The sequence below is a fragment of the Dipodomys ordii genome, unplaced genomic scaffold, assembly GCF_000151885.1.
Source record: "Dipodomys ordii isolate 6190 unplaced genomic scaffold, Dord_2.0 Scaffold71, whole genome shotgun sequence".
NCBI classification, from domain to species: domain Eukaryota; kingdom Metazoa; phylum Chordata; class Mammalia; order Rodentia; family Heteromyidae; genus Dipodomys; species Dipodomys ordii.
In genome coordinates this window covers 2,145,032-2,172,113 of record NW_012267287.1, presented here as the reverse complement: position 1 = coordinate 2,172,113, position 27,082 = coordinate 2,145,032, and the positions used below count along the sequence as shown (strand labels likewise).

General features: G+C 63.3%; 2 protein-coding genes across 3 annotated transcripts in view; both read right to left on the bottom strand.

Moving 5' to 3' along the window:
* Window positions 1–6,929: 6,929 nt before the first annotated feature.
* On the bottom strand, window positions 6,930–12,275 carry Hgfac (HGF activator). 2 transcript variants are annotated; one of them, XM_013023975.1, is made up of 14 exons: window positions 12,147–12,275; window positions 11,450–11,636; window positions 11,262–11,358; window positions 11,088–11,167; window positions 10,520–10,642; window positions 10,271–10,402; window positions 10,021–10,131; window positions 9,765–9,939; window positions 9,491–9,579; window positions 9,163–9,412; window positions 8,192–8,331; window positions 7,832–7,972; window positions 7,459–7,607; window positions 6,930–7,121 (listed from the first exon to the last, which is right to left on the bottom strand). In XM_013023975.1, exons 1-14 carry the CDS (start codon window positions 12,249–12,251, stop codon window positions 6,939–6,941), a joined length of 1,962 nt encoding a protein of 653 aa, XP_012879429.1. In that variant the 5' UTR covers window positions 12,252–12,275; the 3' UTR covers window positions 6,930–6,938. The 2 variants fall into 2 exon arrangements, with proteins under 2 accessions (XP_012879429.1, XP_012879430.1); XM_013023976.1 differs by having other exon boundaries at window positions 9,163–9,217.
* A 7,495-nt stretch (window positions 12,276–19,770) lies between these two features.
* Window positions 19,771–27,082, bottom strand: part of Rgs12 (regulator of G-protein signaling 12) — a 64,461-nt gene continuing 57,149 nt past the window's right edge. The window contains exons 11-16 of the mRNA XM_013023854.1: window positions 26,529–26,602; window positions 25,972–26,098; window positions 24,178–24,256; window positions 22,881–22,993; window positions 22,329–22,482; window positions 19,771–21,099 (exon numbers count right to left, since the gene is read on the bottom strand). Coding sequence (XP_012879308.1) covers window positions 20,585–21,099; window positions 22,329–22,482; window positions 22,881–22,993; window positions 24,178–24,256; window positions 25,972–26,098; window positions 26,529–26,602 — 1,062 coding nt within the window. The 3' untranslated portion in view covers window positions 19,771–20,584. The remainder of the gene's footprint in view (window positions 21,100–22,328; window positions 22,483–22,880; window positions 22,994–24,177; window positions 24,257–25,971; window positions 26,099–26,528; window positions 26,603–27,082) is intronic.

Genomic DNA, 27,082 nt, shown 5'->3' with positions numbered 1-27,082 from the left:
CCCGCAGCCTTCCCTCCCAGGGGTCCCACGGCTCCTGTCTCCTCAGCCTGCAGCCACAGCCCATAGCTTCCGAGTCTGGAGCAGCTGTCCGCCCTACGAGCAGGGATAGCCTGCACCAGCAAGAGGAGCACCCAAGCTGGGAGCGGAGGCCCGCACGCTGCCCACCCAGGGGCTGCAGCCCACGAGGGGTGAAAGGAGGTAAGCGTCCCATCCTGCCAGAGAAGCACAGACCTCTGTTCCCGCAGTCCCCACCCCTCAGGCCAGACAGGTCCTCATACCCACGAGAACCCGAGGCGTGGCCGTGTGAGGACCCAGCTGACCCACAGCCCCTGATCCTAAAGCAGGCTCAGGCCTGGTACCCCTGTGTCCCCCGCCCTGGCCCCCACATCTGCGCACCGGCGGCTCCTCCTCAGAGCAGCTGCCAGCCACAGGGCCCCATTCATGCTTCCCACACCCGGCCCGGCCCCGGGCAGCGCCGTGGACTTGGCTGGGGGTGAGTCCCAGCCGCGTCCGCTGCCCCAGCGCCTGGCACCGCTCTTCCCCGCAGGGAGGGGCCATGTCCTGCTGCATTCCCGGTGGCTGGCCCGGGCCCAGGCTCCAGCCACGCCCGCCGCTTGCACCTGCTCCCGCACTGGCCCCGGAAATGCGGGTGCCATGGGACAGACGGCTCCCCGCCCCCACACCACATGTCCCCAGAGGACAGCGCCATGGCTGCCGGGGAAAACCCACCACTCACAAGAGCCTGGCTCTTTTCTGAGTCTGACCGAGAACTCTGACCCTGCGGGGGGCTCCTTCTCCCGGTGCCTCAGTTTCCCCAGGTGCCAAGGCCAGGGTCACTGGTCGTAAGTCATGATGCTGAGTCAGGAATGAGTTGACGGGCAGGATGGTGGGCCTCTTGATGAACTGAAGGGAAGGCAGAAAGCTGGGGCCGTCGATCACCGGAGGTACAGCAAGAAGGCCCAGGAGGACAGCCTGGCCCCACTGCAATGTGCTCTGGACACCAAGCCCTGACGCCTCATGCAGCCACAGCCACCGTCATGGCTCTGCCGCTGACAGCTCAGCCACAGACGGTGCTAAAGATGCCACCGCCACCGCCAGACCAATGGCTTCACAGCAGAGCAGGTGTGGACCACCGCTTCCGAGCCAAAGCTTGGGTGTGGGGTTCCCAAGGCCATGGGACCTGTGCTCTGCAAGCTGATGTGTCCCAGAAAGCAGCTATTGTGCTGGACCGCTCGCTGCATACCTCGGCACCGCCGCAGCGATGAACACACCAGAGCAGGGCACCAACAGCACCCGCAAACCGCAGCCTGAAACTCACAAGTCGCCTGCATGGCGAGGTGAGGCCTTAGGAATGTGATCAGGGTTCGGGAAGTTGGGCAGTGTCCGGACAGGAAGAGGAAGAGAGACCAGAGCCAGCCGGCAGCCTGCTCCCTCACCCCACTACCTCCAGTAAGTCCTTTGAGATGCCAGCACCACCTTCTCCATCTTCACAGCCTCTACTGTCAGCCAAGCACAGCTCCGTTCTTCATAAATTATCCAGTCTCCACGGGACAGTAAAGTGGGCAGGCTGGGGGAAGGGTACCAGCGGAGCAGAAGGGTGAACGTGAAGTGAACACAGTGAAGCAGGCGTGCCTGCCTCACGCCTGTCATCCGAGCTACTCGGGAAGCTGAGATCTGAGGCTCGAGGTTCAAAGCCAGTCTGGGCAGGAAAGTCCCTGAGACTCTTATCTCCAATTAGCCACCAGAAAATCAGAAGTGGCACTGTGGCTCAAAGTGCTAGGGTGCTATTCTTCAGCAAAGAAGCTCAGGGACAGCACCCCAGCCCTGAGTTCAAGCCCCATGACTCACAAAAGAAAAAGAAAATACAACAATGGGAACTATTGCAGTTGTTTTGAGAAGTGGGGAGGGGATGATGGAGGAAGGGTGGGAGAGAGGGGGGAGGAGATGGTAGAAGGGGGTGGGGTGTTGGAGAGGGGGAAGGGATGATAGGGAGAGGGAAGGAGCTGGGTTTGATCAGAGTATGTTGTGTGTGTGTATAGAAATGTTACAATGAGGTGTACAATAACTCTATGCTAACAAATACCTTAAAGTATCTAATTTGGAGTGTTCAGTGATAGCAACCCAAAACGGATCAAGATATCTGCAAATAGCCCTTCTGGGAACACCCTTCAGGTGTAACATGCACCCCCGCCCACTAAGAGCCCAGGTCCGCTCTGACCCCGAGCCCAGCTTGCTCTGGTGAGTGAAGGCCAGTGGAGATGCACAGGCCCCCCCCGGGGAGCAGGCCAGCCTGCTGGGCAGGGCGAGCAATGTGTGGCCCTCTCGGCCTGGCTCCAGCCAGCAGCCCTCTGTCCTCAGAGGCCGAGCAGCCCCAGATGCACTGACTCGGCATCGACAGAGGGACGCAGGGACCCCCCAGCCCCACACGGAAGACCCGCCTCCCACAGCCCCGCACCGGTGACCAACCCATGCGAGCATGAGCTACATTAAAGGAACTGAATTCATGTCTCTGAGCTTTGAGGTCATTTGTGGCACAGAAAAATCTTCATGACATAAGCAGCATCTGTAGAGCACTGGAGTCTTGTTCAGAGGAGAAGCCTGGATTCAAGTCACCACAGGAAGGGGACTGAGCTCCCAGCACCCAGCCCGAGCAAGACCCCGGCATACAGGACTCAGCCTCAGAGCACCATCACCCACATCTGCATGTACCACAGCAATGCTGCAGCGTGCCGATGCCCACACAGGTGGCCCCACAAATAGCAGTTACACTTAAAACAGGTTTCTTGAGCTGGGCACCGGTGGCTCACGCCTGTCATCCTAGCTACTCAGGAGGCTGAGGTCTGAGGATCACAGTTCAAAGCCAGCCCAGGCAAGGAAAGTCCATGAAACTCTTATCTCCAATAAGTCACCAGAAAACTGGAAGTGGCACTGTGGCTCAAGAGGTAGAGCACTAGCTTTGAGCTGAAGAGCTGAAGGACAGCGCCCAGGCCCAGAGTTCAAGCCCCACGACCGACAAAAAAAAAACAACAACCAGATTTCTTGGTGGCAGCAATGGAAGCCAAAAGCTGTGGGACATCCTCTAGATGTTGGCAGAAAGTACCTACTGATCCATCTGGGATTACACGGTGGGCAATCTCAAGGGGACAAGGAGGGATAAGAAAGAGGGACTGGGGCCAAGAGGTTGATGGGAGACCTTTGTGCGTGCACAGAAGTGTCACACGAAGCCCCGAGTACAGCTGATGCATGCTAATTTCAAAAAATCTTCATGGGACTGCCACCGCGGGATGGTGTCTCTCAACGTTCATGCATTAGAACCCAGTCCACAGGTTCCTACAGCGGTGGTGTGGCTCAGACTGTGGCCCTGAGACCCATGCTGGCAGCTGGCCCGATCCCAGCCTCCGGAAGCGCAAGCCAAATAAACTTCTTTATAGTTTACTTATCTCAGTGTTTGTTACAGCAACTGCAAGTGGATTAAGATAACACACAACTCAGTGGCAACAGCTGTGAAGAATGAGACCGGGTCATAAAAGTGTAACTTGTTACAGCTGGATTAGAAAGAAACACAGTTCCCAGCTAGTTCCTTTACAACTGAAAACACTTTCTGTTGGTAGGTGCCAACCAGTAAAGAAAATATCAGGCCAGGAATTGTTATGGCTGAATCCTACCAACTACCAAGTATCATTCTAATCTTACACCATATCTCTCCTAGAAGTTTGATGAAACAAGGAATACACTAACTTGTTATAACAGCCATTCAAAGACTGTAAGAACAAAAAGTATAGGCTGATCTCATCCAGACTCATAACTGCAAAACCCCAAGCAAGATATAAGTACATCAAAAATGTAAAACAAGGACAGAAAAATCACCAAGCAGCCAACACAAGCACCACTCTAACTGCTACGCAAAACCAGCATGCAACTGCTAGGATTCCAACAGGCTGGCCCAGCTGTTAGACCCAAGCAAGAGGGGTCTGTTCCCCAGGGCCCGGTCAGGGTGAGGGCTGGGTGCATGGGAGTGAGCAGCTCCTTAAGCCTTTTGTCAAGGGAAATCCTAAACGAGCCCTCTAGTTCCAACTGCTCTTTGTTGAAGCTGGGCCGGCTGGGCCATACATGACTCCTCTCCGGCTAGCTCTGCTGCAGAGAACACGGGCTGGGGTGGCTCAAGTCATTCTCAGGATGAGAAGACCCCATCTGCTGACAGCACAGACTCCTCCCTTGGGCCTGTGGCGTTGTGATGAGGAGCCGGCGAGAAGACCCAGCCTCCATCCCCATCCCGTGTCTGTCCCTCTGCTGCCTTGAACTTGGGGCTGACCTTGCTCAGCTCTGCACACAGACACATTAAGCATTACAAATGCTTTTGTCCAGAACTATAAGACAGGGTGAGCTTGGCCTAGACTTGCCAGTCTCTTTCTTCTCCACTCAAGGCTGACTCTACCATGAAGGGAGGGAAGATCTCTGCCTGCCATGAAAAAGAGGTGACTATTTGCTAGGTGCCAGTGACTCGTTCCCAGCTGCTCAGGAGGCTAAGATCTGTGGATTGAGGTTCAAAGCAGGCACAAGCCGACTAATCTGATAGATTCTATCTCCAATTAACCAGCAAAAAGTTGGAACTGGAGGCATGGCTCAAGTTGCAGAGCAGCAGGTGCAAGTGGAAAAAGCCAAGCGAGAACAGAAGATCTGAGATAAAGCCCCAGAACTGGCATGCACACGTGCACACACACACACACACACACACACACACACACACACACAGATATCACTATCTCTCCCCTTACTGGCCTATCATCCTGTCTGTAACCCACTCAGCCTCTGGAGCAGAGAAGCTGGTAATTTAACTAATCTCCCTCTTCCCCCTTGTCTGGCCCCTGAATGACACCTGCCTTCATCCTCAACCCTTGTCTCTCAGGTATTGGCATTTCTGGAACAGAGCCTCTGGACATGAATCTAGAGAACCTCTTCTCAATGTATAAAGATTCTTCCAGATGTAGGTCTAGAAGGCATCTTCTTCGTCTATAAAGATTCTCTCTAAATAGCTATAGCCCAAGTCCTGAAGCCAAGACTTCAACTAAGAGATCTTAGGTCATAATTCAATCCTTGACACTGAGGTGGCCCCAGAAGGCCACAGAAGCCAGCACTCCAATGTCACTTCCCTCTCTCTCATCTCCTCCCAGGGCTCCCAATAAGTTGATGCGATGCAAAGCGCTCAGAGCCCCAGACACTCTCCTCAGAATCAGCTTCCTGAGACAGAGCCCCTCGGACAAGCCCAGCTCAGCCTGTAAGGAAATGGGAGACACACCTAGCTCAATGCCCTCCTCTGCAGGAATGCAAGGCTGGCTTGATATCAGATTGTAAGTATCAGGTGTCACATCAATGGATCCAAGGAGAAATCTGTACACTGATCAGCAGAAGAGGGAGAAGTGGCCAGGGGCAGGGGCTCATACCTGTAACCCCAGCTACTCAGAAGGCAGTGACCAGGAAGATCATGGCTTGAGGCCAGCCCAGGGAAAAAGTTGACTTTAACCAATAGCAAGGCACAGTGGTCTGAGCTTGTCAGCTATGGCAGGATATGTAAATATATGATATGTAAATAGGAGGATCACAGATATGCAAATGTGATATGTAAATAGGAGGATCACAGATATGCAAATACGATATGTAAATAGGAGGATCATGATCCAGGTCAGCAGAGCCAAAAAGCAAGACCATCTCAGAAATAACCAGAGCAAAAAGAACTGGAGATATGGCTCAAATGGTAGAGCACCTCCTTGAGTGAAAAGGCAAAGGGAGGGCATCCAGGCCCTGAGTTCAAGCACAAAGATAGTAATGGTAATGGTGTGTTACAGTGAGGCAAAGGGGTTCAGAAATCCGAGCCACACCCTCTGCCTACCCCCTGAGACACTGCGGCTGCCTTCCGGCCGTGACCAGCGCACACTTTGCTCAGCTCCAGAGCCCTGAGGGCCATGGGCAGGATTTTAAGCAAAGGAGAAAGTACGGCACGGAGACTTGAGCAGTTGTCGGGGCGGAAGCGGCACAGGTTGAGGCCCAGCCTGAACTGGGAAGCACAGACTGTGGCTCCCCAGAGGGAGAGGCCCGGGTCGCCTGTGGTCGCCTGCGGAGGAGGCCTGGCGGAGAGGACACAACGGCTATGGCGCCACCTGCTGTGCCCTCCTTAGGCCACGGCCCCTGGGGGCAGGATGGCGGCTGCGTGTCCCTGGCTTTGGTCCCAGTTCCAATGGCTTCCAGCACCAGGCACTGCGGCGTCTGCTGGCCTCTGCCCCGCCCTGGCCAGTTTCCCTGCCACGCCCTGTTTCCAGCAGGGGTTCCTGTGCTGGACCAGCCCCTCCCACCGCACACAGGGCTGGGTGGTCCGACCCGTGTTCCCACCACGCTCCCTCCCCCCCCCCAGGCCCCACTTCCCATTCTACCAACTCAGCATCCTGGGGATGAAGGCCACCGGGCTCCAGGGGGTGCGGCAGCCCAGGTGGTCACCATCTGTGACGTGTGTGTGTGGCCCTGCTCCCAGCCCCCTCAGAGCAGTCACGGCAGAGCGACGCTGGGAAGCGGCCCATGGCCTCGACGGTGGCCGGAGGCAGTCCCAGGGAGGCTGTAGTCTTTCGGGCGTCAGGGCCCTGGGGCTGCTGCATCAGCCCCCCGTTCACCACCTGAGTGGACTCCCACGTCCTGCCTTGGGACAGCTCAGGTGTGGCCTTGGCTGCCCACCCCACCCATGGGGCCTGCCAGGGGTGGTGGCGGGATCTACAACCATGAGCTGCCACACTGTCCACAGCCACGGGCCTAGGCAGTGTCCCGTGGGAGCCAGGGCGGCGGCTAGGTGGGCCAGGTTCTTGGCTACATCTTTATTTCGGGTGAGATGGAGAGAGGGAACGAGCAGCACGCCCCTGGGGGGTCTCAGGAGGGCGCTGCGCCCCCTGGGGGTCTCAGGGGGGCGCTGCAGGCCGCTTGGAAGGCCTGATGCGGTCATTGATCCAGTCAACGTAGCTGGCTACGCGGGTGTAGACGCCCGGCTTGTTGCGTCGCCCGCAGCCGTCTCCCCAGCTGATGATACCATAGAGGTAGACCACCCCACTCTTCTCACAGGCCAGGGGCCCGCCCGAGTCCCCCTGCAACAGAGTCGCAGATCAGCGCCACCCACTGGTACCTGGGTGGCTGCGGAGGTGCCTCCGACAGCATGGGCCTGCTGCGTGACGCTAGGGCCGTCCTAAGCCACTGGCTGGGCGCTTGAGCGTCCTCTGGTATCTGACCCTGAGCCACCTCTGCCTCAGTATTCCCAACTGATAGAGGAGGCTTCTCCCCTGGCCACGAAGACTCGTCCAGTAAGTTCCTGTGCGGCAGGCACATCCCCGCCACGGGTCCCACCCGGGTCTGGGCACGCCCAGAGGTGGCAGACTCCACGGAGCCCCAGCGCGCGGTCCAGGCCGGGTGCAGCGCACGGCTCACCTGGCAGGCATCCGACTTGCAGTCAAAATAGCCGGCACAGAGCATGTTGGGGCTGATGTCTGCGCCGTACACCTCCGGGCTGCTGCATTTGTGGTCAGCCACCAGGGGGACCAGGGCCTCCCGCAGAGAGCTGGAGTAGCCGCTCACGTCTGCAGGACACATGCTGGCTCAGCCGGCCTACTTCCCCGGCCACCGCCCCCGGGGCCAGTGCTGGGCTACAGCTACCCATGCTCATCCACGTGGCCCAGCCCCCGACCTGCCACTCCCGTCCACTCACGCTCATCCACGTGGCCCAGCCCCCGACCTGCCACTCCCGTCCACTCACGCTCATCTGCGTGGCCCAGCCCCCGACCTGCCACTCCCGTCCACTCACGCTCGTCCACGTGGCCCCAGCCTGCAATCTGACACTTCTGCCCAGCAGGAAAGGAGCTGCCGGCCTCGGGCAGGCAGATGGGCTGGACAAACTGGGAGCGGACAGCACAGCGATCCCCCTTCTTCTTCAGCCGGATCAGGACTGGGTGGAAAGAGGCCAGGGGTCAGCTTAAGGAGTGGGGGCCCATGGTGGATGGGGTCCTGGGGGACCGCCGCAGGCTCACAGGGGCTGATACCGGGAGGCTAGGGAAGGAGCCAGCCAGGCCTCCTCCTGCCCAGTGAGGCCGTGCCTCTGACTCCCACCCGCATCAGGGTTCTGATTTGGGGTACCCAGGTCCCCTGACCTGGGGGGCCCACTCACCGAGGTCATGGTTGCTGGGGTTGAACACGGAGTACAGGGAGTAGGGCACGTACTTCTCAATGCCGAACGTCTGTGTCACGTCCGTTGTTTGGTTGAAGAAATGCTGGCCCAGCACCACCGACACACTGTCCCTGGGGGGGCTGGACAGCGGGGTGGACGGAGCAGGGACCTGGGCCTCTCCTCAGGCCACCCAGGCTGGCTTCCCCCACCATGGCAGAGCGGAAGGCCTGCGTCCCTGTGAAGGCTCCCGGTGCCAGGCTCCAGCCACTGCCACACTCAGGAGCGGACCACAGCTGCCACCAGAGCCTGGGCCTGACACTCCACCAGCTCCGACAACCCCAGAGCACACCCCAGCTGTGCCTTCCAGGCTGTGCTGGGGATGGACACCTGGCCGGCCTGGAGCCTCCTCCCGGCGGCATCCCCAGACACAGCCCAGCCTTCCCAGGGCCGGCCAGGGCTTTCCTCCCTGCACTGCTCAGACTCAATGTCTCCCTGTGGGAGCAGCATGGGCCTCAACCCCCCACTGCTGGCCGCTGCAGAATGGGCCGGGCCTCAGTCTCCCTGGTTTGGCAGGGCCTGGGAGCTCTAATGTGCATCCCCCTGGTTCCCTTCTCCAAGGGGGTGCTCTAAACACGTGGGCAGCAGGGCCAGGAGGATGTGGGCCCCTCGCCGGCGCCCCTCACACCACATTTCCAGGAGGGACGGGGTCTGAGCCAGGGAAGAACCACACCCAGCCCCCCGCCCAGGTGCACCCCCTGTGGATGCCCCACCCCTGAGCCCCACAGGAGGGGCTCTGCACCCCAGTGCCCAGCAGGGCTGGGGTGGTCCCACAGGAGCAAAGGAGGTGTGGTCACCGGGGACGGGGACCAGGACGGGCCCACCGGTGACACAGCTGTTGTGTGCGGTGGGGTGGGGAAGTGGTAGGGGGGGGATGGCCGGGCAGCGGGCGCGGCGTGGGGGCCAGCACGCACCTGTTGGAGAAGCAGTGGGCCGCGGACAGCACCCAGCAGGTGTGGATGAGGCTCCCTGTGCAGAAGTTGTGGCCGATGTAGATGGCGGCCAGCCAGGGGTGGGAGCCGGGGAGGGCGGACGAGCCGCCCACGATGCGCGGCCTCAGGAATGTCCTTTTCCTGTGCCTCCTGCCGCAGGTCGGCCGTGTGGCCGGCGCTGGCAGGGCCAGCAGGACCCCGGAGGCCGGGGGCTGGGCTCTGCTCAGGGATTCTGGGAGCAAAGGTCACAGGGTCACACCGAATCCCGCAGGCGCCCTCCCAGCCCCTCCTGGGGAGCCCCGGGCCACACCCCCGCAGGCCTTCAGGTCACAGTACTCCCACGACAGCACGTTGTCCTTCACCACGTAGCACCAGGGCCTCTCGTCTTTGTCTGGGTTCCTGGGGACAGGCAGTAGGTCGGAGAAGGCGGGGTCCGACCCGACACCCGCCACGAGGTGCGGAGCCCTGTGGGCCTCCTGAGGGGCAGCGCCTGGGCGTGCCCCACGGGGCTGGGTCCTGTCAGACTGAGAGGCTGCCCTGCCCCCCGCCCTGGCCCCAGAATGAGGCGGCCGCCGGGTGCTGACCGGCAGTAGGCGTGGGGGCCGAGGCCGAGCAGCGCGGCGGCGCCCACCGAGTCCACGTGCAGCTCCTGGTAAAGCAGCTCCGAGTTCCAGGCCAGGCAGCCCAGGCCCGAGGCGGCGGTGGCGGCCACGCCGCGGTACTGGGTGCCATTCCCCAGGAAGCAGTGTTCCCCGGGCACTGTGGCACAGGGCAGGGGTGAGGCAGGGGCCGTGGGGGACCCCAACGCACCCCACGCGGGGCGGTGGACACGCAGCTCACCGATGTTGCAGAGCCGCCCGGCATAGCCTGGGGGACAGGCGCAGACGCTGGTCCCAGTGCCCACGATCAGGTGGCAGGTACCTCCGTTGAGGCACGGGTGGCTGGGGCACTCTGGAGGGGAGCTGGGAAGCTAAGCAGGGGCCACGTGGGACCCCGCCCTCCGCCCTCCGCCCCGTGCCCCCCGTGCCCCCCGCCCCGTGCCCCCCGCCCTGCACCCCACCCGCCCAGGCCTCCCCGCCCCCAGTCAGACCTGTGTGCCGCGCATGCTCGCAGCGAGCCCGGCCCTCCCAGCAGGTGCACTGCTCCACACGCGCCCCCTGCACCCGGGCCCAGCGCTCGGCCGGCTCTAGGTACTCATGGCGGGTCTCGTCAAAGCATTTCTCTGGAGGCCACACAAGGAGCCCCATGTCCTGAAACTGCAGTCCCCCCCCCACGGCCCCCTCTCCTCGCCGGGCCACTGGGGCCCGCCTCGGGTCCCCAAGCCCCCAGGCTCCCTTACCTGTGCCACAGTCCTTGCCTGTGAAGGCCGGGGGACAGGCGCAGTGGTAGGACACAGGGTCCTGGGTGTTGGAGCAGGTGCCCCCATTGAGGCAGGGTCCAGAGGCACAGGGGTCAGGGACCGCTGGGGACACACAGGGCAGTGAGGCATGGGGACAGGCGTCTTGGGGCTCCTCATCACCCACCGGCTTGCCAAGGGCCTCTGTTGCGTCTTCAGATGCCCCCCTCCTCACCCTGTCCTCAGGGGCACCGGCCTCCCCTTCCTCCCAGCGCCCTCCACCTGCTCAGGGGCTCTGAGCACAGAACCCACACTACCAGGGGCGCGGTGGCCAGGGAGGGAAGGCGGGCCCGTGGTCACCCCAGCTCCTGTGTGTGGCCACAGCGTTCTGGGGTCTGACCACCAGAGGGCGCCGTGGCCCCGCGGATGGCCGTGGCGCTACCCGGGCCTCTCCCGGGAGAGGTGCTGTCCCGAGCCTTCCCCTCTTCCTCTTGGCTCGCTCAGAGCTTTGACCCCCACTTCCCGGCTGGAGCCCAGGCTGTCCCCCACCCCCCCCCGCCCCGGCACCCACCTGGGCCTTCCGCGGGCAGGGCGGCCTCCACGCAGTAGCCCCAGGCCCTGTCGCGGTCATAGTTGTGAGTTGTCGCACACCTGGGGAGCAGTGTGAGGGGTCACGTGGCGTCCGAGCCCCCGTGGGCGGGCCGGACCCGGCCGGACGCTGGCCTCTGCCCCAGACGGAGCCTACCACTTCCTGCGGGCGCGTCCCTCCGAGGTGCAGGAGTGCAGCACGCGGCCACCATAGCGGAAGGGGAATCTGCAGGGCTGCCCGGCCTCCGTGAGCACTGCAAGAGCCCAGAGCGAGGTCCCCCACCGGCCGGCCCCGACAGACGCCCGCCCGCGCCACCCGGAGGGCCTTCCCCGCAGCCCGCTCACCTGGGCCCTGGGGGCTGAGGCCGGAGGGGGCCGCCTTGGGCAGAGGAGAGAGACCCCCGGTTTGGGACCCCTGGGTCACAGCCTTTGGAGCCCCAGTGGCTGTGGCCTCGGGGGTCACAGAGGTCGCAGGGACTGTGTAGATCCCAGGGATGTCCGTGGCATTCAGTCCCTGGGGATCCGTATGGTTCTGGGGGCATCAAAGGGCAATGGGTGCACTGTGGGAGACCCCTCCCCCCAGCCCGCCCACCGTGTGGGCAGGCGGCCAACACCCAGCCTCGGTGTCCCTCTTGGGGCCTCTGAGAGACACTGACTGTTCCCAAGGCCTGCGCTGGGCCTCCACCCCCAGCCCAAGTCACTCAACCGCTGGCCCCGTGGCACAGCCAGAGAGCCAAGCTGCCCCTCGGGAAGTCCTGGTGTGGCCAGAAAGAGCTGGAGACCCTTTGAGTGCCCCCACCCCTGGCCCAGCAGAGGCGGGGCCCCACAGCCACAGGGCACAGGTCAAATGGGGCCAGTGGGCCCAGGGGAGGCCTCGTGGGGCCGGGCCCTCGGGCGCCCTGGCCTCCTACGCCCCGTGGCTCCCGGCAAGGACCGGCTTTCTGCTCCCAGCCGAGCCTCAGCCCACTCCACGCCGCTGTCCCGACCCCTCCCGCCTTTTCCCAGGGCCCAGAGCAAGCCCACAGCGTGGCTGGGCGCTCACCCCACTGGCCGGGGGCCCCCGCAGCAGCAGCAGCAGCAGCAGGATTGCGCAGGGGCCGGGGGAGGTGAGAGAGCAGGGCTTGGGGACCCAGGCCGGGCTCCCCATGGCTCTTCCTGGCTGGCCACAGGGGTGGTGGAGGCGGGAGCAGGGCTGCGTGCGAGCAGGTGGGGTCAAGGCCTCGCGGCAATGATTAACCCCGGCTGCCTCCATGGCCCCGTGGGGAGCCGCGCACCCCCTCCTACCCCTGCCCTGCATCCTGCTCTGCCAGTGGCTCCCACGGGGCTCAGCCCGGCTGTGCTTGGATGCCAGCCTCACGCTCAGCCTGGAGCCTTTCTGGGAAGTGTGTGGGGCCACATGGACAGGACAGGCCTGACCCTGGCCAGTTTGAGCTGGTTCTGGGACCCCCGGCCGGCTCCAGAACCCCCCAGCCGGCTCCAGGACCCCTGGCCAGCTCCGGGACCCCTGGCCGGCTCCAGAACCCCCCAGCTGGCTCCGGGATCCCCGGCTGGCTCCAGGCTCCTTGGCCAGCTCCAGGACCCCCAGACGGCTTCAGATCCCACATAGGCTAGAGGGCTGAGCTCTTTGGTGTGTGACCCCTGCGCTGAGTCTCTGCAGGCCCACACAGCGACTCAGCACTGACTTGGCAGGGACCCCTGCCAGAGATGGTGGCACCGGGGGAGGCAGAGCCCCACAGCACACAGGGTCAGCTCAGGGAGGGGGTCATGCCCAGAGCTGAGCACTGTCATGAGCCCAGACCGGAGCCCTGGGGTGTCCAGGACCCCTGCAGATGCTCTGCCTCCTTCAGGAAGCCTTCCCACCTCTTGCTGCCAGTGGTGACAGGCTAGAGGACCAGAGCTGGGCCGGCAGTCTCAGTCTCTGCACCGCACAGCCCTCCTGCCCTGCCTGCGGCCGGACGACAATGCTGGCTGGACAGCGGTGGGGCCGCCTCCAGCCAGCGTCCACTCCCCTGAGATAGCTGCGGCCGCACAGCCACACCGGGCTCCCCTGTACTTTGTCCGGGCACTGAAGTTTTCTGTGTACCCCAAACCCTACTCTCTCCAGGCCTCCATTTCTCCCATCTGTGCAGAGAGAATGAAATTGGACAAAGGTTGGCACAGGGGGTGCTAAGGGCAAGGTGTTGCAGAAGATAAGATGATACAAAGGCCAGGTGGTGCTGGGTCAAAGCGGTACTGAGGGCCAGGTGGTGCTGGGTCAACGCGGTACTGAGGACACGGTAGCACTGACTCCCTTCGTAGGCAGTCTACCAGGAACTGCTCTCTGGACCCATCCACAGCAGCACGCTGTGTGTCAGGCTCCTGGATGACTTCTGATACACAACACAACGAGGATAGTCACCAGGTAGACCTCCGCCTCCCCAGCGGCTGCTTACTGCTGAGACTTTCCCCGAAGGCTGAGGCACAGTCCTTGTGTTCAACCCCACCCTGTGGCACACAGCTTTCTCCTCCTGGCAGGGCTCTTGCCATAGCTGGAATACTCTGTCCAGGGCCTTGCACATGCCCGACCCTCTTTCTGGACCTTGAATGAAGTCAGGCTTCAGCTTGGATTGTCCCTCCAGAGATGCCCTCACGACCACCTGCTAAGAGGCCGAGGTCAGGGTGCAGGGACTGGGGCCAGAAGACCCCAGGCTGGTGCCCAGGAGTCAGAACACTGACCAGCCAAGTTCTACCCCACCAGCGGCCAGCCTAGGCCTGAGACAGAGTGGGGCAGCCATCAAAAGACAGGATTAGCCAGGGGGTGGTGGCTCAGGCCCGTCATCCCAGCTGCTCAGGAGGCTGAGGTCTGAGCATCATGGTGCTGTCAGCCCAGGCAGACAAATCTGAGACTCTAATCTTTAACCATCAAAAAGCCAGAAGTGGAGGTGTGACTCAAGTAGAAGCTTCCAGCTGAAATGGAGCAAGGGCCCAAGACCCTGAGTTCAAGCCTTAGTACGTCAAAAAAAAAAAAAAAAAAGCCAGATGCCGGTGGCTCACGCCTGTCATCCTACTCAGGAGGCTGAGATCTGCGGATCACGGTTCAAAGTCAGCCCGGGCAGGAAAGTCCATGAGACTCTTATCTCCAATAAAAACCACCAGAAAACCAGAAGTTGCACTGTGGCTCAAGTGGTTGAGTGCTCGGCTTGAGTTGCAGAGTTGAGGGACAGCGCCCAGGCCCTGAGTTCAATCCCCATGACTGACAAAAAAAAAAGACCAGGCCCAATCTGCAAGGGACAGGGAGAGGAGGTCAGGGTCTGGGTCTGGAGGCTCTCGGGCAGTCTTCGTGCCCTCCCACAGGGCTGGGAGCCAGCGTCCTCTCCTCCACTTCCTTGGCCTCACTGCTGGCCTCCTGGGCTGACTTTCCATGTGTTCTCATTGAATGGGCAGCACTGCCCGCCCCCCAGGCACTCAGCACGAGGCCAACACATGATGTGTCCTCAAAAATACTTTATTTGTGGAGGTTGAGGCCCAGCCTGGCCCCTGAGTGTGGTGAGGATGGCTCATGTCCAGGGCCTCTGGACTGTGCGTCTGAGATGGAGGCCGGGCCAGGCTGGGGGGGGTGGAGGTGAGGGCAGCTTCAGACAAAGGTGGCGCGGTGCGTGCCGGTGTGCGCGGAGGGCTCACCTGGGATGGGGCTCGGGCCAGGCCGGTCTGACGTCTGCGGCCCACCGGGTCTCCCCCGGGGACCCAGCCGCAGCCCCAGCCCGGGGCCCGGGCCAGTGACGAGGTCCACGTCGATGATCCTGTTGACCGGGAGGCCCTGGCTGCCATGGGCCCTGCCCCCTGCCAGGGGAGAAGAGAGGCTGTTACTCACCTGGCCTGGCCCTGGCCTTCCAGTGCTCACCCCATAGCCACAAGTGCTCACTGAGGCCCTCCAGCCAGGGCCCAGGCCAGGCAAGAAGGCTGGGGAGCGTCGGCTTCCCAGATGTGGAGCTGCTGCTGGACCCTCCTCAGAAAGGTCTCAGAGTCCACCAGCACGTCCGCAGTCCCCAGGGTGCCAGCACCCCCTGGCCACCCAGAGCAGACTGCCACCCAGTGCTAGCCGGGCCCCTGCACCGAACCTCGCCCCACCTGGCAGCCTCCACCCAGGAGCTGCTGGTCCCCGTGCTGATCTGCCCGGATGCCCTGGCCGGGTCTGTGAGTGGGGAGCAGCAGGCACAGTTGCTGCGGGCGGATGTGGGGGAGTTTAGGCCTGGGATCAGTTGGCCTCCAGAGAGTGGGGCGTGGAGAGCCGTCTCCACCAGGCCCAGCCCCTCAGCACCCCACCTGACCCCATACAGCCTGGCCCTGGCCTTGCCTGCGGTCAGCCCGCCTGGCTGCTGGGTCGGCACAAGCCCCTCCAGTCCTCTCTGCCCCCCACCCCGTCCTCCTCACCCCAGCCGGCTTGGGGGGGGGTGTGATGGCCCCTCTGGGATGGACGCCGGTGCGTTTCAGCCAGCGGGCAGTGGTGGGCCCTAGTGCCGCTCGGCGTAGGCCGGGCCGCCCTGAGCAGGGGCCGTGGAGACCACGGGAAGCAATCCTGCTCCCAGGCTGTGAGAACTGGTGTGCTCCACTCACGCCCCAGCCTCAGTTCCCTCTGAGCTGCACTGTGGAGGCCCTGACCCCCTCCCTCTCCCCCCTCCCCCATGGCCCCCTTCCCTGGGGGCCGGGCGGCAGAGAGGGGGCCCCTCTGGCCTCTGCATCGTGAGCACTCCAGAGCCAGCACGTGGAGCCGACAAGACCGGAAGCGTCTTCCTGTCTTCAGTCCTCTGGTCACTCTGCACACATCCTGCCAGCGCTCCGGGGTCACGGCTCGCCCCTCCTGGCCCCTACTTTCCACCAGGCTACAGGGCCGGGGCCTGTGGGGCTGTGTGTCCACCTCCTGTGCCCGCAGGCTGTGCTGGGCTCTGCCGTGTCTGTGGCTGAGGAGGGGCGGCCGGTCCAGGCTCTTCCCACAGTCCCCACTGGGCCTGCCCTGAGGAAGGGGCCACTGTAGCCCCCCCATGGGCCCCGGCCAGGAGGCAGGACAGGCCTCAGCAGGGCCTGCCTGCCTTGTGTCCTCTGCCCCAGCCCCCCACGACCTTCCCTCCCGGCCTGCCCCTTGGCTGAGCAGCCTGCCAGCTCATGCCTGTGGCTCTTCACCCACCCACCGATGCTCAGAGGCCTGACAACCGGGATGCCCTCCCTGTCCAGCGGGCACCCCTGGGCCACTGCCGTGACTCTGGCCGCTCTTCACCACCCACAAATGCTCTCCATGAAGCTATGTCTGCTCTAGGCTGGATCCTGCCACCCCCCAGACACAGGCGGGGACCGGACACAGGAAAGGGGCAGCGGCCCCTCAGCCACCTCCCAGGCTCTCCCTGGGCTCCATCCAGGCTCTGCCCACAACCCTTTCCCGGGTGCTGTCCAAGGCCCGGGCTCCTGCCGGATGGGACCCTCGGAGAGAGCCCCACGGACGCCCGGCCCCCAGCCCGGGGTGCGGCTTCACCACCGGCCTCCCCGGGCCCCGCTCCGAGACCTCCACACTGTGCGAGGGGTGGAGCTGGCCTAAAGTTCCTCACTCAATAAATACTGACTGGGCTCAAAGGCGGGTGGACACAGCCAGGGAGGACGGCGCCCGGGGCCGCAAGGTAGACAAAGATGGGAATGGGGTCCAGAGGGAGACGCCGAGCACGCGTGGCCTGCAGGGGGCGCTGTGGAGCGCTGCCGGCCAGCCCCGCCCCAAGGGGCAGAGGCCAGGGAGCCCATCCAGGAGGGGGCGGGGCAGGCCGGGTCCCGGCAGTTCTAGGCCGGTGGACGCTGTGGTGGACGCAGCTGGAGGGTAGGTTGTCACCAGTGGGGCAAGGCGGTCAGCCAGCTCTGAGAGCCATGGGCAGCTGGTGGCTGCCGGCACACCCGCAGGGAGTGCCTGGGTGCCAGGATGTGTGCTGGGCAGCCTTCAGGTGACCATGCGGGCAGGAGTCGCGGCAGTCTTGGAGGGGGGTGAGGTCCGGGTGCCTGGCGAGGCGGGCGTCCGAATGGGAACCCAGGCCCGGGGACACCGCATGGACGCCAGGCAGAGGACCCAGGCCGGGCTGGGCCTGTGCTGGCCGTGGTGCGACGCCACGCAGGACAGGGGTCACCGGTGCCAGGTTCCTGGGCTCCTGCCACAGGAGGCTGAGGTCCCAATGACCCCATCCCTGGGGCGCAGAGCCCCCCAAAACCTCACTCCTAGGCTCAGCTGGTAGAGAGGAACATGGAAGGACCTTGTAAGAAGCACCACAGGCCCCCAGAGCGACTCCATGGCCAGACACCCCCCTATTCCCCCCCCCCCGAGACACTGGTAGCTGAGCTACCGGGACACAAGGCCTCTCCTCAGGAGCCCTGTCCCAGGATAGCCTCTAGACCCCCGGGGGGCTAGAGGACCTCACTGGCCTCCGTCTGCAGGTAGGAAACTGAGGCTGGCCTCCAGTGGCTGTGGCGGGGGACAGGAACCCTCCGGGATGCCCTGGAAGGGCTCAGATGCCCCTTGCTGCCCCTGTGACCCTCCCCGCACCATTTCTGGCCAGGCACTCTGCAAGAGCCAAGCAGCCTTGACCTCTGACCCATCACCACCTCTTCCTCCCGGGAACAAGGTGCCAAAGGCAGGGTCCCCACACCCTCCCGCGGGTGTGGGGGTGCATCCTACTGTCTCACCCGGAGCAGGGGCCTTAGTGGCCCTGTCCCTGAGACATTCCACAGCAGTTGTTAGACACCACGAGAGCAAGTCCGGGTGGAGCCTGCACTGGTAACCAGCATGGGGCAGGTCCAGGGCGGAGCAAGGCACACCAGGAAGCCCTGGCCAAGGAGCTGAGTACGCACACACAGACACGCGCGGCAGACCCAGACACACACATGCACACACACACACGCACGCGCGCGCACACACACACACACGGAGACATGCGCAAGGTAGACAGACATGGAGACATGGGCACAGCAGACACATGCACACACACGCACACACACACACACGCACACATGGAGACATGTGCAAGGTAGACACACACACACACAGACACACCCAAGGCAGACACAGACATACACACATGGAGACATGTGCAAGGCAGACAGACACGGAGACATGGGCACAGCAGACATGCACACACACAGACACGCGCGGCAGACCCAGACACACACACGCATGCGCACACACACACACACATGGAGACATGTGCAAGGCAGACAGACACAGAGACATGGGCACAGCAGACACGCACGCACACAGACACGCGTGGCAGACCCCCACACACACGCACGCACACACACACACACACACACGGAGACATGCGCAAGGTAGACAGACAGACACGGAGACATGGGCACAGCAGACACACGCACACGCAGACACACCCACGACAGACACAGACATACACACATGGAGACATGTGCAAGGTAGACATGCACACACAGACACACCCATGGCAGACCCAGACACACACACAGTGACACACCCATGGCAGACCCAGACACACACATGTACACACAGACATGTACAGCAGTCACACAGTGACACACACATGCAGACAGAGACTGGTACACTCATGACAGACATGCTCATGGACAGATATACTCACAGAGAGGTATGCGCACAGGAGACAAGCTCACGGACAGGCACACTCACGGACAGGCACGCTCATGGCAGACACGCCATGGCAGACACACAGCACACACGTACAGGGACAGACACAGGCACGGCAGGTATCCCTCCCCCACCCGGGCCCTCTCCCACAGGTATCCCTCCCCCACCCGGGCCCTCTCCCACAGGTATCCCTCCCCCACCCGGGCCCTCTCCCACAGACAATCCTGAGAGGCCTGGACCCATCCGGGCGGTGACTCGCAGCAGATCATCGGTGCCCACAGCTGTCTGGCAACACCACAGCCTCCAGCCCTGCCCTGCCAGGGCCCTGGCCTCCAGGCACGGGGCACAGCCAGCTCCCTGCCCCCTGCCGGCACATACAGGGTGCTCCAGCAAAGGTGGCCCGGCCGGGTGCCACGCTGCTGCCCCTGCCCAGTACCTCGATGGCTGGAAACCTGGTCCTGTGTGGCTAAACAAGATGGCGTGGCTCTCCACAGAAGCTGGCTGCCCCGCACAGAGGGGCACAGAGCCAGCACATGCAGCCACACCATACGTCCAGGGCGCACCCAGGGGAAAGAGCTCCACAGCCAGCCCCAGAGCAGATCTCAGCTCCTGGCTTGAGCAATTCTGGCAACTTCTGTCCACCCAGCACCACCTCCGTCCCAGAATGCCCCTGTGATGGGAGCTGGCCGCGCCGGGCGCCCGGGCGGGGCCCCTCAGGTGGGAGAGCCATGCGGGGCCACTCCATCCCCTTTCGAGACGGCTGCCCGGGCGCACGGTGCCTGCCCTGGGGACAGCTGGGCGCAGCCAGCACGAGGAGGGCACAGAGCTTTGCCAGCTGAACACTCTGCTTTTGTTTTGTTTTGTGTTTTTTTAAGCCAGTATATTTAAGGTAAGTCCATTTAATTTCCCAGAAATGTGTGATACTTTCCTAGGGAAGAAACATATCTATACATTTCTAAGTTGTGGAAACACAATTTCAAATGAAAAAGAAAAGAGTTTGAAACTAGTGAGGGTTGAGATCTAGAGTTTATTACTCTCAGAAGGACACAGGTCAGAGCACAGGTGGAACTGTGAACAGGAGCCACAGAGGAGCGGAAGGACGCAGGCCAGGGGCCCAGGAAGCTCACAGGAGACCTCAGAGGACAGAGTTCTAGGGAGCTCACCCCAAATGCCCAGATGTGTGTGGGGCGCAGAACATGCACTGGCAACAGCTGCTCTGAGCTGGCGGAGGCTGGAGGCCGCCGGGAGCAGGGCCTGGCTGCCCCGGCTGCCCATGGCGGAGGCAACGTGTGGGGCGCGTCCACCCGGACAGCCACGCGGGCCCTGGAGGACCCGGCCAGTCCCGAGTGGGACCGGGGAGGACGCATTCCTGCCGGGGTCATGCTGTTCACCTGCACACACTAAACTTCATGCTTTCATCTGGAAACTCCTGGACACAAACACTCGAGACTGGCGAAGGCCACGGGAGGAGCAGCACTGGCCCAGGGCGCAGCACGCCACCTGGGGCGCGGCACGGAGCCAGTGCCGCCCACCAGCTGCGGGGCCGGGCCGGGGCCCCGGGCTCTGCGAACACAGGGGCTCGCTGACTTGCTCGGGTGGATGCTAGTTACAGTTCCGACTTGAGACTGAGACACTGAAAAGCCAGCTGTGTGACTTCAAAAAGTAATCCACGTTTCAGACTGGCGCTGCCCAGGCCCCCCTGAGCCCGGCTCCCCTCTGCCTGCGCCCGGCGGCGAGGTGGCCGGCGGCTCGGCCCTCGGCTGCCACCCACACCCGCCTCTCAGAACCGGCAAAGGAGGCCGTCCCGCACAAGGGCAGGGCAGGGCCACGCTGGCCCTTTTACCCCCGAGCAGCCCGGGCGCAGCTCAGAACTTGGAGGTACCTGGCTTCGGGGGTCCAGGAAGGTCCTGGGGGCTGGGGGGCAGCAGCGTGCTGTTGGGGCTGCTGATGTCCCCTTCCGCCACCAGGGTCAGGTCGGCCACGTGCTCGTCCTCCACGGTCTGGATGCCCCCAGCCTCCGCGTCTGGAGATGGCCTCCTCCAGACCTGCGCGGTGCCGTCCTGCCGTGGGGAGGGGCTCTGGGGTGCCCCAGGGGGCTCCGGGGCACTGTGGGCTGAGCTGGGACTCTGGGCTGAGCCTGGGCTGGTGGCCGGGCTGTCGCTGGGGTCTGGGGCTGGCTCCCAGCTGTCCCCGCGCCGGGCCACTCTCCCCCGGCCGTGGATGGCTGCGGTTCTCTCGCTAAAGCCCTTGGCGGAGGCCGGCTCTGTGGAGCCGGGAGGGAGCCGGAGGAAGTCAGGCAGCACCAGGTCCTCCTTCCTTAGCAGTCCACGCTGGTCATCTGCTCTGTTGCTCTGAGCTTTGGAAATGAGCTCAAAAAACTCTGTTGGAGGAAAACCCGAAAGCACGTCAGTGTTTTAGACTTCTGGGAGGCTGGCTGGGGAGGGGGGGAGGGAGAGGAGGAGGGGGAGGAGGAGGGGGAGGGCCCGCCCGCTCGCCCCGTGAGCTGCCTGCTGCCTGCCGCCCTGCGCCCTGCGCTCCAGCCGCCAGCCAGCAGCAGTGAGCCACAGCGTCAGAGCAGAGCCCAACACCTGGCTGCTCGCACAACCTGTTTTCGCCGTGTAAAACGGCTAGCTGTAGGACACCCTGCAAACCACACTGCGAAGCCCCAGCCCAGAAAGCTCAAAACTGAGCACTGTGGGTGCTCCGTAGGGTGCTGCTAGAGCTCTGAGTCCATACCAAAGCCCTGGCTCCCTTCTGAGGTCAAGGCAGAAAGGAAGGCCAGACCAGGGCATGACAGAGCCAGGGGCCCCTGCTACAGCTACAGACCCGAAGTTGGAAGCCAGTGGCCTACACACAGAGGACAGGGGAGGGCCGCAGCAGGCTGATGGGGAGGGGGAGAGGGGCTCAAATTCATCTGCGTGCTGGGCAGAGGGCGCCCCCGGCCATCCGAGAGGATGCCCCACACAGCTCTGTAGCCCTGGGCCTGGACTGCTGGCTCCTAGGGAAGGACTCCCTGAGCCTGGCCCCCCCGGCCCCCCAGAGCCCCCCCCCTCGTGTCTCACTGTAAAGCTCAGGGTGCCTGAACGTGCCCCGGCGTGGAAGTGGCACAGAGTGCACAGACCCCAGGGAGCCCCGGCCCGTGTCCCCAGAGCTGCACACGGCCCGCTGGCTGGGAAGCCAAGGGAGGCGGGCGGCGTGTGCTCGCTGTGAGGCTGGGGCGCAGGTCTTGCTTTCCAAGCTTCTCCTTGTCATAAGCTGCCAAAGGAAGAACGTGCTCCAGTAATGGCGCCTGTCCCTAGGCCTGCAAGGGCTCCGCGCCGCTCCAGGGCCCAAGGTGGGGGGGGGGGGCGGAGGTTAGCAAGCCGTAGGCCTTCCCCGCTCAGACCCCACGCTCCCTCCTGGCAGCCAGCCACGTCCGGGGAGGCCTCTACCCACACGGGGGCCCCCGGCTCACGTCGGGGGAGGGGAGAGAGGCTGCAGCAGTCACAGCCGCTGCCTGGGGTTGTGTAGCCTCTGGTGCCCGCTGTCCCAGACGGGCCAAGGGGCTGCTGGATGGACAGAAAGTGGTAGTGCATTTACTGAAAACCAGGGTTTAAAGAGTACACATACCCTCAGCTTCGTCCAAATTAATTTTCTGATATTTTTTTTTCCCAATCTTTGCAATAGATTCTTCTCTCTTTGAAAGCCGGGGATCCCTAGCATTTTTTCCATTTTCTCCTTTTATTTTAATAGAATTAGACTTGCCTAGTGTTCTTTCCTCTCCCTGCATTAGAAGGAAAGTCAAAGTTCTACTTACATTTCAACATAGGACAATACACAATTCATCTGTCATACCTGAGACACAGGGGGTATTGATACAGAATTTTTAGATGCATTGCAGAAAATCAATCACAATAATTGCTTACAACAAGCATGGTATGTGTGTCCCCACCACCACTGCAGAAGAAAAGAAAGCCGAAGACCCAGCCGAGTGAGAGCCAGCCCCAGGGGGACCGAGGGGAGACCCCACGGGGCGTGGTGCCCACCCCTGACAACAGAGCCTCCCCCAGACACAAGCAGGGCCACGGCGGAGCCCAGCCCGGGGGGGGGGGGGGGGCAAGGAGCTGAGAGCGGCTGGGAAGGGCCGGAGCGGCAGGGAGGCCAGGGGTGTGAGGGAATCACCGTGGCTGCGTGGCTTCTGGGACTGGAGCTCGGGGCGGCCTTCTGCTTGCCCGGGGCACCCTTCTGTTTGTCTGTGGATGCCAACACCAAGATGAGCTTTATAGCGGCAGAGGCTCACCACGCCGGCACGCAATGCCAGCCGCCTCTTCTGCCTTGGAAAGCAAAGCAGCGGAGAAGCCAGAGGTGCCTGGGCCTCCCCCGCCCCGTAGAACCGCGGCCCTGGGCCTCCCCATCCTGCTCACCCCAGCAGGCCGCGGCCCTGGGCCTCCCAGGCCTCCATCCTCCTCCCCACCGCCCCACCCCGCAGATCCACGGCCCTCGGGTCTGCCCGGCTGGCGGTGGATGGGGCACCGCAGGCGTGCTGCGCAAGTGTGCCGCCTGCTTTTTGGAGCAGTGAGCTGGAACCCCGTTCCCTATGCGACCACCTGCGCACCCCTTGGGAAGTAAGTTTGACAGTCATGACAAGTGGTCCAGCCTGCCCCCTCCCTGCAGGCCCGAGCAGGACAGGAGGCGCGTATCCACCCACTTGGGGGCAAGTGATGAGGCCACACCCCCAGTGGGCGGAGCCCTGGCCTGCACTCAGACCATGGCCCCCAGGGCGGGGCGGGGGGAGGGCAGGCCCTCAGCCCATGGCCCCCAGGGCGGGGGCGGGGGGATGGGGGGGTGGGCAGGCCCTCAGCCCATGGCCTCCAGGGCGGGGGCGGGGGGATGGGGGGGTGGGCAGGCCCTCAGCCCATGGCCCCCAGGGCGGGGGCGGGGGGATGGGGGGGTGGGCAGGCCCTCAGCCCATGGCCTCCAGGGCGGGGGCAGGGGGGGCAGGCCCTCACTGCAGCAGAGGCGGTGGGAGGAAGCAGAGCTGGGGCGAGGACTGAGCAGGAGGGATGCACCCGCACCTGGTCGGCAGCATGGGGACAGGCCTGCACCGCCACTTCACACACAGCCCTCGGGGTCGCTCCTCCATGCAGAGCACCCCAAGGCAAATTTCTAGAAAATTCCTCCCCCACCTAGACAGTCCCCGAGTCACAAAGGGGCCTCGTGTCCCTTCTGTCCTGCGGACTGAGTGTCCTCATGTCTGTCCTACCGGAGGGACAGTCCCAGAATGGCCCCAGCTGAAGGGCCAGGAGGCCCTCGGGGCCCTGCCCAGCCTGGTGGTGGCAGGTGGGCAGCACCCCAACTGAGAATACGGCCAGGGCACCCCTCCCCCCGCACGGGGGTCCTACGGCAGTCGGAAGACAACAGCCAATCACCAGCAGCGGCAGCAGGCTGGAGGCAGGGCAGGGGACACAGGCCCACTCACCTTTCTCCTCCAGGACCACCCGCTGTCCGTCCAGACTGGAGATAGGGGCGCCAAGGTCCAGGGGCTCCTTCTCCCCGCTCTAGAGATAAAGAGGACACACTGGATCACTTACTGAGGTTGGAGCTTTCTAGAACACTTGCTCACAGCCCAGCCACTGGGTGCAGGAATGACCCAGGCTTAAAGGCATCTCATATGGGGTGCCCCCGGCGCCGGGGCCCTGAGGGCCGGGCTGGGCAGCCCTTCCCACAGTCACGTGACGGGGGCACAGAGGCCATGCTGTGAGCACGACTCGTTCTGGGACAGACTCGAGTGTGTCTCCCGCTCACAACCCTGTGAGGGCTGGCCTAAACCTCCCTGCCTCCTTTCTTCCTCAACTTGTGAGGAGCACCCCAATGGAGATTAGGGCCCAAGGTCGGTGCCCCGCCTTTGCTCCGAGCGCCCCCTGTCTTGCCGGTCACTCTCGCTGCTCACTCATCATGACCGGTGTTTGTAACAAGTGAGCGGGCCACCATGGCTCGCTCCTGCAAGCCTCGCTCTCAGGATGCTGAGCCCTGAGGACTGCGGTTCAAAGCTAACCCACGCAGTGAAGCCTGTGGGGTTTTATCTCCAATGTACCACAAAAAATCTGGAAGTGGGGCTATGTCCTGAATGGTAGAGAGCTAGCCTTGAGCAAGAAAGCTCAGGGAGAAGTGGTGCTGTGGCTCAAGTGGTAGAGCACTGGCCTTGAGCTGAGGAGCTGAGGGACAGTGGCTAGGCCCAGAGTTCAGGCCCCATGACCGACAAAAAAAAAAAAAAGAAGGCTCAGGGACAGCATCCAGGCCCCAAGTACACATGCACACACACACAGAGGGGTACCTGAACTTCTCGCTAGCATTTTAAATTCCCTGTCATTAGGAGTGTGCCTAATCTGACCAGAAAGGCGGGGCTTGAAGGGGCCACGGCTGGCCACGCTATGGCCAGCATCCCAGCTGGACTTTGGTCTGTACACCTGCCAGGTGACTAAAGGGGTCACTGACTCCTGGTGTGGAGGAATGCAGGGTTGGGGGGGCTGCCTGGAGGCCCCTGCTCACGGAGAAAGACCCCTCAAGCACCAGACAGCCCTCCACACCCCACTTTGCAGATAGAGAAACTGAGGCCCTGGGGCTAAGCGACCACCTAGGCTCTGAGCAGGACGCAGGATGCAGGAGGGAGGCATGCTGGGAGCCGGGCCGGTACTTCTGGAATCTGGGGCAGGGCCGGCCGCTTCAGGTTCCCCCAGAGCTCGTGTTCTTGAATAATTGAGTAAGTTCCTCCTGTTTGCATCAAAGCTCTTGAGCAATTTTGAAGCCAGTTTGAGAGAAAAGTAACATCCTTAACATATGTGAAGTCACAGCCCAGGAAGGGGCCGCCGCCTCGGCACACCGCCATGCACCCGCCGTGCACACTCGGTGCACACTCAGTGTGCTCACAGCAGCGCGGCAGTCGCCTGCCCGCCGCTGCTCCTGGCCGGCACCTCCCGCCTCTGCCCAGCGCGCGTGCCAGGCGGCGCCCTGACCCATCAGGCGCGGCTCTGGGAGCGCCCGCCAGCCCGCAGAGGGCTGGGACGGCTCGGGGCCTCTGCGTCTCTGTGAGGTCCCTGAAGTAAAACCTTGGGCAAATGGCAGATCTTCCACAGCCGTGCAAGTGAACAAGGGTTTTTCCCACGGGGGTGGCGTGGAGCGGCGGCGTGCCCGTGCCAGCCCCTCACCGGGTCCTTGTCGGTGCAGAGATGGAGGCGCCCAAGAACCAGGCCAGGCCCGTGTGGAGAACACTCACCAGCCTCACCAGCAGGCTGCCCAGGTCCAGGCCGTACTTGGCCACCACAGGCCGCAGCACCTCCGTGACGGGCTTGGTGGGCTTGGCCTTCAGGCCCACGGACCGGTTAATCGGAACGAGATCCAGCCTGAGGGGAAGGGACGAGGGACGTTTTCAGAACTCACATCAGTCTGCAGTGAAGACCACAGGTCACCTTACGGACAGGACAGGGCACCGGACACAGCGCCGCAGTCCTTGCGACCCGCCGGGCTCCGAGGCAGAGGGCCTGCGTGCGAGCAAGCCCACCAGGCCCCTGTGGAACTCTGGGCTGCAGGGACATGCCGCCGGTCACTCCAGGCACCGCGGGCAGAGGGCACCCCTCCCTGTCCCACTGTGGTCCTAGAGCCAGGGAGGCCTGCGGGTGGGCAGGCTCCACCTTTGCCAAGCGCCAGATGGGGCACCGACCCAGGGCTGTGCCCGCTGGGGAGACAGGCAGCGCCCAGGAGTGGCGGTGGCAGGCCGAGCCCCGAGGGTCAGACACAGCCCCCGGGGCTTCGGAAGCCGCGCTCTGGTCTTACCTGAACAAAGTGCGCTTCTCTAGCCGCAGGTCCCGCGACGCCAGGATGCTGCTGTCCTGGTGGAGCACCAAGGGCTGCAGCACAGAGAGACCGGGGTTAATGTGGGGGTGCGGGCCCGTGGGCACACAGCTGCACACAACGAAAGAGCCCGCCGCGTCAGCATGCAGCGCCCCGCACAGCGCAGCCCCGCAGCGCCCGCGGGAGGGGGAGGGGGGAAGGTCGGCAGACTTGAGGCGCCCCACACAGCGCAGCCCCGCACAGCGCAGCCCCACACAGCGCAGCCCCGCACAGCACAGCCCCGCAGCACCCACGGGGGTGGGGAGGCTGGCAGACTTGAGGCGCCCCGCACAGCGCAGCCCCACACAGCGCAGCCCCGCACAGCACAGCCCCACAGCGCCCGCGGGAGGGGGAGGGGGGAAGGTCGGCAGACTTGAGGCGCCCCGCACAGCGCAGCCCCACACAGCGCAGCCCCGCACAGCGCAGCCCCACAGCGCCCGCGGGAGGGGGAGGGGGGAAGGTCGGCAGACTTGAGGCGCCCCGCACAGCGCAGCCCC

Bases quoted from the DNA above. Each gene is read 5' to 3' on its own strand.
- Hgfac (XM_013023975.1), bottom strand. From the start codon at position 12,251: ATGGGGAGCCCGGCCTGGGTCCCCAAGCCCTGCTCTCTCACCTCCCCC. The intron at 11,168-11,261 runs GTAGGCTCCGTC...ACTGCTCCCCAG, and splicing joins GGACGCGCCCGCAGGAAGTG to GTGTGCGACAACTCACAACT. The intron at 9,940-10,020 runs GTGAGCTGCGTG...CCTGTGCCACAG, and splicing joins CGGGCGGCTCTGCAACATCG to TGCCCGGGGAACACTGCTTC.